Raw genomic sequence first — 13,511 nt, forward strand, 5'->3', positions numbered from 1 at the left:
GAAATGGACGTGTTCTGTCTGTGCCTCGTTTCCCTCCATTTAAGAGTCTAAGGCACTGAGAGAGGAGGTGGCAGGCTGCCAGAGCATCCCTGAGGCACGATGGCTTCATTACGGAAAGCTTTTAGGAGTGGGTGGCTGTCCGGGCCGTCGTGGAGGGGATGAGCAAGAGAATCGATGGTTTTATCTGGGGCTCATTACACTAAGAGCCGGGCATATCATGAGGAGATGTCCTTGAGCTGATGGGTACGGGCAGGGACAGTAGGGGCTCACAGGGAATCTTTATTCACATTACTTGGGGGGGGGGGGACCCGGTGTTCTCTCTGACTGAAAGTCCCCGTTGAAAATCCCACCTCAGTTTCACTCGCACAGTCCGCAGATGTACGTCCTGTGTCAGTGTGTATGAGTTAGTCAATTCAGAATGGGGTCGTCGGGGACAAACAAGAGCGGCATACTATCAACACAAAACATTATGTGGAAGAGGTGTAGATAATAAAATGGACTAATGGAAGCTGTTAGTGACTATGGGTTACCTAACTGTGTTCCCTGGTGAACTGTCCTCTCTGGTTATATCTAACGCATGTCTGTGTTGCGTCACAATGATCTCTAGCGTAGCCGGCTTAACTAGCTCATACTCACATATGGGTCTGCCCCGCTGGTGTCCAATGCGCAGCACGTATTTAACGAGGGGTTTCGTTTTGAATGTTCAGGTTCCAAATTGAGAGGTGAACCGTTTCGGCTAGCCTGAGGTGAGCATTGACGATGATCTCGTCTCCCCAATTACACAAGCAAGAACCACGAACCAGCTAAATCAGAGAAAGCAAGAGCTAGCCCACCACAACACCCACAAGCCCCGAGCAGCGCGACAAGCGGAGAGAAAGAGATGAGACGGAGGGAGATTTGAACAAAGAGAGCACCCCTTACGGCTCTGTCCAGAGAACAGGCAGGACAAGAGCCAGCCCACTGCACCCCAGGTACAGCGCTCTCCCTAGAGGCAGGCGGAGAGAGGAGGCGGCCACCAACCCTCTGCGTGAAAAAAAAAAACGACTGACAGAGAGAGCCCAGCAGAGGTAGAAAGTGGTTAAAAGAAGAAGATAAGGCGCTAGAAAGAACCGGAGCACCCCGATTTATTTCTCCCGATTGGTCGCACCTCAGGCAGCTGACTGCTGTTTGAGTCAGAGCGCGGCATCTCCAGTGCAGGGCTGTCCTGGCGGGGCAGCAGGGCCGTGGTCTCCTCTGTCAAGGCACTGCTGGACGACTCCTGCGATTGCTGCAGAGAGTCCACGTGGTTGGACGTGGCATCGTCCGTAGCCGAGTCACTGTTCATCTGGAGTGAGAGACGGACGCAAAGAACGGTTCAACTTTTCCATTTGGAACTAGATAGTAAATACTAAATCAAACCTCCAAATTCTATATGTTATCTGGTCCTCTGCTCCGTGTCTCCAGGATATCTGCTAGTATACTGTTTAGTTTTTATTGTTCAACATGCAAGTTTCTTTTTGTTGTTTTTTTGCATACAAAAGTAAGACGTTTACTAATAAAAAAAAAATCTGCTATGTTCCAGGCATTCTTACAAAACATTCTTGTTATTCGAAAAACGATATATTCTCACATTACTTTGTCTGCAAATGACATGCTGCATGCTCATGGTAGCATTGTTTAAAAGTTACTACAGAGCCGTCTTTGGGCCCAAGGGCCACTAGAGGATCAGTCTCACAGTGCACTATCAAGCACAAAGGAGGAATAAGAAGACAGCATAGACTGAAGAGCAGCTCCAGGAATAACAGCATATTGTCAATAACACCCTGGGAAGATATATATATTTTTTTAGCAAAGCAAAGAGACGTTAGAGAAAGGCAGCCAGAGGTTGGGGGGTAAAATGATACTGGGTTCATGCTCACAAAGGAACATGCTGTTAATTTGATGCCCGTTGTAACTTGACTAAATACATTTTTACATGGCATGCTATGGACTCTTGAGTTTCACTTTATTGTAAGTCATCTCCCAGTTAGTTCATTGATTCCCATATATTATGTCTGTGACCTTAAACATATCAGAAAGCTGGACTGATTCTTAGAAGTACAGTGTTTGGGTCTCTACTTTACTTACCTAAAAACAAACTTCTGGGGGAAGGGGGGTACTGGTTTGTGGGTAAAATTAGAGTAGAGCATCTAGGATTGGGGTGAAGGAGGATAGGGAGGGAAATAGTGACTGTTACCAGCGGAAGCAAGCATCTAGCCCCAGGCCATACCGGGTAAAGTAGCAGCTCTGCAATAGCTCTGCTCAGCGGACACACACACACCATGCCAACGGGCTGTGTGAGGAGCATGGGGACGGGAGGGGGACGGGGGCACCCTGGTGGTGGGTGAGACTTACGAGGCCAGAGCGGGTGAGAATCTGGCTAGCGCTCAGTACCTCCTCCTCAGACGACTCGTCCGTGTCCTCCTGGTTGGTGAGGTTGAGGCTGGGCGTGCTCCCGGTGTACTGACACTCCTGCAGGGACGGCGTGTCCCCGTCTCCCTCCCCCTTGTCCATGCTGTCCAGGGAGCGCCGACGCACGCCCCAGTTAAAGTTGTCCATGCTCTCCCCCTACAGGACACCCAACGAAACAGAAGTCAGATACCAGTAGAACTAACTGAAGTTTGAGATATCTGTCGAAGATGTGGATGATGACAACAGCACAAGTACACAAGAAAACAGAAGTACGTCACTAACATGCCACATCTAAAAGAGCTGTGTTTGCAGTAATGGGAAAAGGAGGAAACACCTTGTCTCTAAGGCTTTGACCCTAATCACTTCGGACAGAGAGCTGCAAAACTTTAAAGACAAACTAAATAAAAGCACAAGAGGAGGAAAATCAGGACAAAGTGCAGACTACATCGATCATGAAACAAAAAGTATTTGTGGCATGCTTCATTGGCTGTCTGTTTCTAGACTGACAAAACAGGTGCTTCTACAGGGTGACAATCACATGACTGACAGAGGGACACCAGGGCACTGAGGAGAGCAGCTCTTGCTGGCCCAAAACTTACCTGCAACTCCTTGTGGCGGGAAAGGAGGAAAGGTAACAAAGGGAGTTAGGAAGAGTAGGCAGTAGGGACAGTTAGAGGACAACATGGAAGAAAAGTCATACCAAGACCTGCACACACACACACACTTGAGTGCATGAGCCCACAATCACACACACTGAAAGAAACCATTTATTGTCACCCATCAACGACATGACCTAAAATGATGCAACAGCAGAGCGACTATTGCAAATGATCATATACAAGGCAGGTGTGTGTGTTTACAGATGACTTATCCTAGTGTACAGTAACAGTACATCACCCCTCACCTCAGCATCTTCCAGCTCCACATCCAGGAAATCAAAGTCCTTGAAGACTCCAAACTGCTGCTCACTTCCTGCATCCTCTCCCTGCAGGTCCTCCTCCCTCACCACCTCCTCCACTGTGGGGATCAAACTGGTCTGCTGATCACCTGAGTCCAGGTCCTCGTTGGATGAGAACACCACCTAAACACAAAGAGTACAGTTATGGTAAACATGTTCAATAAAGCACATTGAGGGATAGGATATGTTTTGTTGAAGTTGATCACTAGTCCTGCTTGCTCACAGTTTGACATGCCAGGTGTCTTACAGAAGGATTCTTGGGAACGCCAGACTCAGGACCACACAGAGAGAGAACGTTCATGAGCTTCTCTCTGGTTCGCCTCTGAAATAAGACAACATAAACCAAAAATGCATGAGACATTCCAACGTTAAACATAGCAAACCACATCATAACATATCCAGTGGCTGAAAGTACCTGAGAGAGTTGGGGCCTCTTCCAGCTGACAGGCACCAGGCCGTTGGAGTTGGATCCAGAGGAAGTGGAGGACGTGCTCCGGGTCACAGCGATGACTTGCGGTTTCCCATTCCGCCCTGCAGCTGTGCGCTGGTCCCCGTACTTATGCCCTATGATTGGTGTCTGGGGGTCAAAGGTTAAACCAGTTGATCTCAATTATACAGGTCTAATTATTTTCTGATAAATGGTAGGGGATGAAGGTAAAAGATGAGAAACATGGAAAGAGTGAAAAAAACAATCAGAGAAGGACAAAGATAACAAGAGGACGTAGGTCAGGACAGATGTCAGAGAAAGGTACTTCTTTGTATTGACATTTTAGCAGCACATACAGTTTCATACAAAAACATGTTACAACATAAAACACAAAGCACAACAGTTTAAAAACATCAATTTACACATTGAGCAGGCAAGACCTCACCTCTGAGATGTCAAAGTGGAAATCCAGCGTCTTGCCGGGCAGCTCCTTAGAGGAGTTGTTGAAGATGCGCGTGAAGGCGATCTCTGGGGATCCAGAGGACTCGGTGCTGTAGGAGCGCTGCACCTCGTCTGGCAACACCAGGCTGGCCGACCGAGACACCACCAGCTTCAGGATGTTCTGGGCCTCCTTCCAGTACGGGCTCTGGGGAACGCACAGGAACAGAGGTGGTGTTGGTTAGATTGTTAATAGGAGAGAATTTTAAAATGGTTTTAGGAGGACACCTCAGTTCTAGGGAAAGTTAACAAATATATTGTCTTTCAACTCAAACCTCTTGTTCTTTCCCATACAAAACACCATCCAATTCTAGGCCTATCCACAAATGTGAAGGAACAAAATGTCCACAGTCAGTGCTCCTATTATACTGTATGACATATTCTAATTCAGGTTTTTTCATGTCACGTACACGACGAGTACAGTGAAATGCCTTTCATGCAAGCTTCAAACCCAACAATGCAGTAATCAATATAGTACTAAAAATACTAAAAATAACAAGGTAGAACAAAAACATGAGAAATAAAAGAACACGCAAAAGTAAGAAGCTATATAGAGGGTCAGTTCCAATACCATATTTACAATGTGTAGGGATACTGGAGTGAAAGAGGTAGATATGTATAGGGGTAAGGTGACCAGGCATCAGGATGTATGATAAATAGAGTAGCAGCAGCGTAAATGAGGATTGCATGTGAGTAAGTGTGTGTGTGTGCGTGTGTAGAGTCAGTATAAATGTGTGTGCATGTTATGCGTGAGTGTGTAGAGTCCTGTGAGTTTGCATAGAGACAGTGTCAAAATCACAAAGAAGTGTCAACTAGTCCACGTATTTAGCAGTCTTATGGCTAGGGGATAGAAGATGTTCAGGAGCCTGTTGGTGTCTGACTTGATGCACTGGTACCGCTTGCCGTGCGGAAGCAGAGAGAACAGTCTATGGCTTTGGAGGCTGGAGTCTAACGATGACCACGCGGTCGTGGGTGAACAGGGAGTACAGGAGGGGACTAAGCACACACCCCTGTGGGGCCCCTGTGTTGAGGGTCAGCATATTCGATTCTACTCGGACCAGGCTGTAAACCCTTACAAGCAACCTTGAAAGAACTCGGTCTGAATTAACAGTCTTTATTCAAACATACTAACAAAAGAATCCACTTGTGCAAAAGCACACACTGCTGTGGATATCGGTGAGTGGAAAATTGTCCTGAGGCTGGGTAGGAGTGGTAGTCAGGCCAGCTGCAACTCTGACTGAAGAGCAGTTCAAGCCCAGGGGTCAGGGCTGGTAAAAGGCTCTTCTATAAAGAGCCTTGGCTGGCTGACTTAGTCCAAATGGCCTGAGATCCACGACCTGCTTTAAATCCTCAAGTGCGTCACTCTGTAGAGAGTGAGTCATTCTGGCTTTCTCCCTCACATATTCACTCTCTTACACACCAAAGGCTGTATCTGCTGAAATGAAAGAGCCACGTGACACATACAGGAATAGAGCTGCCTGACTCAATGTACTGTATCAGCCAATTCCTGTTCATTCTTCTCAAACCTCTCAGAGATGAGGCCTAAACAGTGTCGAGTGTTGAGAGTGTTGAGCTGAAACCTAAAGGGCGTCCAGGTCTCACCTGGACATATTTGCCGATGATCTTCATGATCTCCAGGTTGAACTGTTTGACGGGTGCAGCCGACAGGTCAATGTGACTCAGCAGGCTGTAGATGATCTGCAGCAGGGACTGCTGCATGCTGGGTAGGCCTTTCTCCAGCAACTGGGGATGAGAGGGGAAGGGTAAGGAACAGGCTCACAGCAGCTGTCATGGGTTAGATGTTGGACATCTGATTACCAGCTGATCAACAAACAACTGCTGACTTGCCATAATAAAAAAACACAAGCTCCTGTAAATGGAGGTCAACCACTGGTTGTAATGTAGATGGACTACGTAATAAGTTGCCAGCTTTGATTCTCCTCATTACTTCAATGAAAGCCTGGTGTTGCGGGTGCTTACCTCGGCCAGGTATGTGACCAGATTGAACGTGATCTCAGCGAAGGCGTCGTGCAGGTAACGACACACCACGTTGATCCAGTTGGCGCAGTCTCTGGAGTAGCTGTGTGCGCTGTACAGGCTCATCATGTGGGCCAGGTTAGACAGCGTGGCGGACTTCTCCTCGGCACACACCTTGGCTATCTTATCAGCCGTCTCCTTGCAGAACGGAGTGGGGCTGTCAAAGTGCTGGATGAGGTGAGGCAGCAGGCACAGGATGTTCAGAGGAAAACCTACAAGGAGACGGCAACAGACGACGTCAGGATCAAGTGAATCTAGATCGCCTGAGCTAACACAGGAAGAGAAACAGGTCTAACCCCATCGGAAGGCTCTAGGGGGATTAGTGCCATTTACCAAGCATGAAGCCAGGAACTTGTGCTGAATAAAATCAATAAGATCAATACCTGCTCTCTTACCTGCCACCTGGGAGGGGTCGACCAGTGTGTGGCGGGAGACGCTGATGAGCTTGCTTAGCAGGTGGATGGTGAGCTCCTGGGTGGAAGCTGAGGTGAAGCCCTTGAGGAAGAGCTGCAGCAGACCAGGGAAGCTGTACCATTTCAGCTTGGCCTGCACTCTCTCTAGTCTCTCCCTGCTGTCTGCATTCTCCAGGGGCAGCTGGCCCAGTAGCTTGTTGAGCAGCCGCAGGGCCAGCAGGTACTCAAACTCATAGTCCGACTCCAGGAGGGAAGCCGCTATCCAGAACACCGTGGCCATCAGGTTGGATGGGTCCACAGGAGGGATGGCCTCCTCCCCAGGACCCCCTCTCCCACCCTCCCGCAACGACGACAAGCTCTGCGTTCGCGCTAGGTTGCCGTGGCTACCGGCCAGCCGGTCGGCGATGTCTAGGGTGTTACTGCGGCGGCGGTCTCCCTTACGTTCACCCATGAGGCTGGCGCGGAGGGAGTTGCTGCGGGTGTGGCTGTGGGGGTAGTGGCCTTGGTGGAAAAGACCACCGCTACTCAGATTCAGCTGGCCCGTGCTCTTCCTTTTAGCTGCAAACTTGGCCCCCAGCAGGTGCTCATGGGCAGAGGCCCTGCAGGATAAATGACAATGAGTGTTTCGCTAACACAGGGTTTTAAAGTGTACATAATGCGTGTGTTTAGAGAGCGCGAGTTGACAAAATTGTGTTTGTATCAGCGACGGGAAATTCCATAGTAACAGTGTGAGACAATGTCCACTGAACATTTTACAAAAACACATTTACTTGAAGAACAGTGCAGATGCAAAGTTTGGTAACAGAATGACGGAACAAACAGCACAAACAGTCATTCTGTTACCAAACTTTAGATCTGCACTGTAAATGTGTTTTTGTAAAATTCTCAGTGGAAATTGTTAAGTAGTCCTTGTGCATAGAGTTGTATGGTTTGCTTAACTTTGCAATCATTGGTTTGGTTTGACATACATTTCATGTGAAAAATCTGAGTCTCATTATCACTGTTACCGTGGAATTGCCCAGATCTAACTGGTCAGTGCTTACTGTGCCAAGGCAGTGAGGAGGTCATAGTTCTTGACTGTGTCAGCAAGCGTGTCGATCCCTGACTCCAGAGTCAGCAGCAGCTCGATAACAAAACCCTGAGGAGACAGAGGAGCAGAGGTCAACCACCGAGACAAACCGACCCCCTGATACTGCAGTACCCAGTGGCTGCTGCTTCCTAACAAAGCTGCTGATCCACACTGATCACAGGTCAGAGTGGCTGAACCCTCTGGAGTATAGTCACTGTTTAAGTGGCTATGCTCTCTCTCATCTGAGATCAGAAGTTAGTGAGAAAACTAATAGAGCAGACAGCGCAAAGGTCATACTAGAAGGTGGTTGTCTTGATACCAGTGGGTCGTCTAGCTCACCTGTGCCTCCTCTCCCGGGTCGCCCACTGTCTCTACGAGGCGTGAGAGGACATCAGAAAGTGTGGCGGCTGTGAGGGGTTGTTTGAGAGCCCTGAAGATCTGGAAGGAGCGTCCTGCGTAGTGACGAGACGAGCAGGACAGAGCAGTCTGCAGGGCGACCTCACTCAGCAACTGCTCCAGTTGGAAACCTGATTCACATAAACAGCCAGAGATATTTAATATAAAAACAAGGATGCTAGACATAAGAATAGAGGGATATTTAATGGCAATATTTTAGCGCTAAGAAATGCTACAGACAGGACAGTCAGTGCAGCAGAGAGGGATAAGGAAATGACAAACACACAAGGACCTGACTGGGACTGTTTGAAGACTGTCACTACATGTCGGAGGAACACGCTCAGCTGGTCAGCACTCTTTATATTGGGGTTCTTGGGTGACACGTCCTCATGGTTCCACAGGGGCCCCCGCTTCCTGCAGGACAGGAAGACAAGACCGAATCAGGAGAGAAAACGAGGGGAAGTCCGAACGATCGTCACAACTCATCGAACCCTGATATTCTCACCCCAAAACAAAAATGGTTTGTAGTAGCACACGCAAACACATGCAAATGAACGATACCCCATCCTTTCAGACATGGCTGCAAGTGCGAGATCAGATACATGGGTTGGATGAATGAAATGAGTCATGATGGTACAGTACATCACATAAGACAAACTGATATACAGAGCCATGACAGACACATACAGTGCAAAAAACAGATTTCCAGGTAAATGTAGTGTAGTTGAGTGTCGGGTACTACCTGGAGGTGACAAACTCGATGAGGGCTTTGACCTTCTCGTACTGCTCTGCGGTGACGTCCACCTCGTTGATCAGGGTGGGGGTGAGGTGGGGCAGGGGTACGACTCCTGCACCCAGGCTGATGCTGGACGACGTGGAGCTGGAGCTCAGGCCTGAGTCTGTCATGGGAGACGGCTGGTAGTCTGGCACAAAGTCACACACTCCTGCGTGAGTAACACACAGACACGAGCATGGCTGACGAATCGCTAGAAACTTGAGATTTCACACACTGATCTGTGAAGACTGGAGAGCAAATGAGGACATGGATCTCTGCTGCCCCCTACTGATCTTATTGAACAATACAGAACCAGGCAAAGGGATGTGTGCTTGAGCTAAGCTACTCAGATCTTTGCAGAGCGCTACTGACCTGTGAGGTTGAACTCGTGGGGCGGTGGCTTCACGGTCAGCACCTTGGGGTCGTTGTACTCTCGGTTGCGCAGCAGCACGGAGGCCAGGGATTGGACGCCGCTGTTGGTTCCCTGGACGACCAGCAGGTGAAGCAGGAGGCGTTTGCAGTGCTCGTAGACCTCAGGGTGCTGGTGGTCCAACCCTGGTGGGGGGAGAAACAACAAGGGACTGCTGAGAAAATCTATTCCATGAACACTGGCAAAAGTTGAGTTTTGCATTTGTTTTGCCTGTAAATGATGAGTATAAAGACAAGTATACCTCACTCAAATTGTAATCAGTCAGCTGTATAGAGGTGAGTGGTTAGTTACCTATGAAGATGGAGTGCAGCAGGAGGTGAAGGTAGGCGCTCCACTCCACTTTGACCCCATGGTCTACTATGAGGTCAGTCAGTAGGATGACAGCTATGTTACACCTGAGATACACCACACCAGAGGGTCAGCGGGGACAGGGGAAAGGTCATACAGACAGGTCAGAGGTCAAGTGGAGAGGGGGGGGGGTAGAGGTTACCTGTGTAGGGGTACTCCAGGGGTGTTGGTCTCCGGCAGGTAGTCCACCAGAGGGGACCAGCAACCCCCTGTGGGAGGGAAAGGGAGGGGCTCGGGACGGTTGTGGTCCATCACCTTCAGACGCCAGTTAGCATACAGCGGCATGGAGTCACCTGGCGAAAACAGTGGCTTATCACACACACCCGTGGCAACGTGGAACGTACAGTATGTATATACAGTTGAAGTCGGAAGTTTACATACACCTTAGCCAAATACATTTAAACTCAGTTCTTCACAATTCCTGACATTTAAATCCTAGTAAAAATTCCCTGTCTTAGGTCAGTTAGGATCACCACTTTATTTTAAGAATTTGAAATGTCAGAATAATAGGAGAGAATGATTTATTTCAGCTTTTATTTCTTTCATCACATTCCCAGTGGGTCAGAAGTTTACATGCACTCAATTAGTATTTGGTAGCATTGCCTTTAAATTGTTTAACTTGGGTCAAACGTTTCAGGTAGCCTTCCACAATATGCGTGAATTATAGACCCTTCCTCCCAACAGAGCTGGTATAACTGAGTCAGGTATGTAGGCCTCCTTGCTCACACACGCTTTTTCACACAAATTTTCTATAGGATTGAGGTCAGGGCTTTGTGATGTCCAGTCCAATACCTTGACTTTGTTGTCCTTAAGCCATTTTACCACAACTTTGGAAGTATGCTTGGGGTCATTGTCCATTTGGAAGACCCATTTGCGACCAAACTTTAACTTCCTGACTGATGTCTTGAGATGTTGCTTCAATAAAACCACTGAATTTTCCTTTCCTCATGATGCCATCTATTTTGTGAAGTGCACCAGTCCCTCCTGCAGAAAAGCACCCCCACAACATGATGCTGCCACCACCGTGCTTCATGGTTGGAATGGTGTTCCTCGGCTTGCAAGCCTCCCCCTTTTTCCTCCAAACATAACAGTCATTATGGTCAAACAGTTCTATTTTTGTTTCATCAGACCAGAGGACATTTCTCCAAAAAGTATGAGCTTGTCCCCATGTGCAGTTGCAAACCGTAGTCTGGCTTTTTAATGGCAGTTTTATAACAGTGGCTTCTTCCTTGCTGAGCGGCCCTTCAGGTTATGTTGATATAGGACTCGTTTTAGTGTGGATATAGATACTTTTGTACCTATTTCCTCCAGCATCTTCACAAGGTCCTTTGCTGTTGTTCTGGGATTGATTTGCACTTTTCGCACCAAAGTACGTTCATCTCCAGGAGACAGAATGCGTTTCCTTCCTGAGGGGTATGACGGCTGCGTTGTCCCATGGTGTTGATACTTGCGTACTATTGTTTGTACAGATGAACGTGGTATTTTCAGGCGTTTGGGAATTGCTCCCAAAGCTGAACCAGACTTGTGGAGGGCATTTTTTTTTCTTCTTCTGAGGTCTTGGCTGATTTATTTTGATTTCCCCAGGATGTCAAGCAAAGAGGCACTGAGTTTGAAGTTAGTCCTTTAAATACATCCACAGGTACACCTCTAATTGACTCAAATTATGTCAATTAGCCCATCAGAAGCTTCTAAAGCCATGACATAATTTTCTGGAATTTTCCAAGCTATTTAAAAGGCACAGTCAACTTAGTGTATGTAAACTTCTGACCCACTGGAATTGTGATACAGTGTACTATAAAGTGAAATAATCTGTCAGTAAACAATTGTTGGAAAAATTACTTGTGTCATTCACAAGGTAGATGTTCGAACCGACTTGCCAAAACTATAGTTTGTTATAGTGGTGGTTGTGTGTGGTTGAAAAACGAGTTTAAATGACTCCAATCTAAGTGTATGCAAACTTTTGACTTCAACTGTATATAAAGCATAGAGTAGTATGGCTGTCTCTTACTCTTCTCCTCCTCATAGGATCCTCCAGAGCTGCTGCTGTAACGAGACTCCAGGCGGTGGTGCTGACGGCTCAGGTTGCTGTTCAGACCACTGTAGATGTCCAGATGGGTGGAACTGCAGACAACAGAGAGACAGCTGTAGTCTTACTGGGAGTGTCTCGGTGTGTGTGTGTGTGTGTGTGAGAGAGAGAGAGTTAGTGTGTGATCTCATACCCGTCATCCATGTTGGAGTCTTTATTTTTGCTGCTGTCATGGTGACCGTCGGTTCCTGGCACCATGGTGTTACTGCTGGAGTTGGTTCCTGTGGACAGAGATGGGGATAGACATCTAGAAACTACGGCAACAAGGTTTATGAGGTACATGACAGACAATGTCATTATGACAGTCATTCATACAGTCCAACAGTCCATGAGGGAGCAGACGGGAGAATATGTAACATAGAAACATCAAGCATCTGTGTTTCATATCCCAGAACAGTAGGGCTATAACGTAGAGGAGGGACATGTATAGAAGATAGTGTGATATATACCTGCTGAGGTGACGGAGGGGATCTTGTAGCTGGAGGTGATGCGGTAGTAGGGAGGGTTGTCCATGTGAGTGACAGCAGAGCTCACTGGGTCTGTCAGGTCCAGCTCACACATCAGCTCCTCCAGCAGCTGCATAGTCTTATCCCTGCCTAGGTAGACCACCACCCGCTTCACCTGACAACACACACACACGTTTTAACAAACATTTGAGATGACTGAATAATGGTTGGATATGGGAGGTGTGAGGGAGAGAGGACAGTGTGTGTAAACTGGACTTACATAGGGCAGGAGGCTGGGCTCACTGTTGACCCCTGACATGCTGATGAGGAAGTGCAGGATGATCTTCAGGTTCTTTGGCCAGCTGTCGGCCAGGGTGGTCCACACGTTCTCTATCTCTGACCACGCAAACTCATCCCCGTACTGTATGCACAAGCGCAACACAGTTCAAACAAACACTATCATTTATCAGCAGCAGACAACGTAATGCCTGTGTGGGGTCAGGTCGCGGTCGTACCTTGGCGGTCATGAACATGAGGTTGTTGAGCACCATGGTGGTGGCGTGTGGGGAGCCCCAGCCCTCCCCTCTGAGCCAGCGCCGGCTGTTGACCATCATCATGTCGCGCTCGTGGGCCTCTTCCTCCTCCTCACAGACTGGGGGTTCCTGTCGCCGCGGCGACGGCTTGAAGTCCACCAGCTCCACGTTGTTCATCCAGGGCAGGAGGTAGTGCAGCATCACCTGGCGACCACCAGGGTGTGCTGTCTGGATACGCTGGCTCACCTCTGGGGAAGGAAACAGCACAGTCGCCGCACCGATAAGACTCAAATCTACGTGCCAAACGCCAAAGCTACGCATCTCGAATGACCGGCCATTTCCTTTTAAAGAGCACTACATTGACCAGGGTGTCCTTTGAGATTTGCCCAATGAGACCGAAGAGTGTAGGACGATGTGTGATGTAACAGTGCAGACCTGAGAAAATGGGCAGGGTGAGCTCTGGGTATGTCCTGGCCAGCTCCTCAGACAGCTGGTAGTAGGAGACAGAGTAGAGGTGTGGCAGCGGGGAAGGAGGGCTCAGGATCCCATCTGTTCTCTGGATCTCCAGTTTGTGAGCGTAACGGAAGAGCTTGGGCTCCAAGATCTGGGGAACAGAACACGCACAGAAAAATCCCATTAAGTACATGTAAAAAATAATGGATTTT

General features: G+C 48.3%; 1 protein-coding gene across 27 annotated transcripts in view; it reads right to left on the reverse strand.

Moving 5' to 3' along the window:
• fryl (furry homolog, like) overlaps positions 1 to 13,511 on the reverse strand; it is an 87,784-nt gene that overhangs the window by 11,047 nt on the left and 63,226 nt on the right. For 11 of the 27 annotated variants that reach the window (XM_055922987.1, XM_055922986.1, XM_055922975.1 and 8 more), the window contains 22 exons: positions 13,282 to 13,450; positions 12,829 to 13,094; positions 12,594 to 12,734; positions 12,317 to 12,488; positions 12,001 to 12,088; positions 11,790 to 11,902; positions 9,924 to 10,074; positions 9,725 to 9,828; positions 9,376 to 9,558; positions 8,971 to 9,172; positions 8,515 to 8,642; positions 8,172 to 8,359; positions 7,807 to 7,901; positions 6,734 to 7,362; positions 6,294 to 6,562; positions 5,916 to 6,056; positions 4,261 to 4,461; positions 3,804 to 3,965; positions 3,612 to 3,710; positions 3,335 to 3,511; positions 2,374 to 2,586; positions 1,148 to 1,324 (listed from right to left, as the gene is read on the reverse strand). In XM_055922987.1, coding sequence (XP_055778962.1) covers positions 1,148 to 1,324; positions 2,374 to 2,586; positions 3,335 to 3,511; positions 3,612 to 3,710; positions 3,804 to 3,965; positions 4,261 to 4,461; positions 5,916 to 6,056; positions 6,294 to 6,562; positions 6,734 to 7,362; positions 7,807 to 7,901; positions 8,172 to 8,359; positions 8,515 to 8,642; positions 8,971 to 9,172; positions 9,376 to 9,558; positions 9,725 to 9,828; positions 9,924 to 10,074; positions 11,790 to 11,902; positions 12,001 to 12,088; positions 12,317 to 12,488; positions 12,594 to 12,734; positions 12,829 to 13,094; positions 13,282 to 13,450 — 4,068 coding nt within the window. The remainder of the gene's footprint in view (positions 1 to 1,147; positions 1,325 to 2,373; positions 2,587 to 3,334; positions 3,512 to 3,611; positions 3,711 to 3,803; positions 3,966 to 4,260; positions 4,462 to 5,915; positions 6,057 to 6,293; positions 6,563 to 6,733; positions 7,363 to 7,806; positions 7,902 to 8,171; positions 8,360 to 8,514; positions 8,643 to 8,970; positions 9,173 to 9,375; positions 9,559 to 9,724; positions 9,829 to 9,923; positions 10,075 to 11,789; positions 11,903 to 12,000; positions 12,089 to 12,316; positions 12,489 to 12,593; positions 12,735 to 12,828; positions 13,095 to 13,281; positions 13,451 to 13,511) is intronic. The other 16 variants (XM_055922977.1, XM_055922988.1, XM_055922973.1 and 13 more) reach the window with 10 other exon arrangements.

The sequence above is a fragment of the Salvelinus fontinalis genome, chromosome 5 (genome assembly GCF_029448725.1).
Source record: "Salvelinus fontinalis isolate EN_2023a chromosome 5, ASM2944872v1, whole genome shotgun sequence".
NCBI classification, from domain to species: Eukaryota; Metazoa; Chordata; class Actinopteri; order Salmoniformes; family Salmonidae; genus Salvelinus; species Salvelinus fontinalis.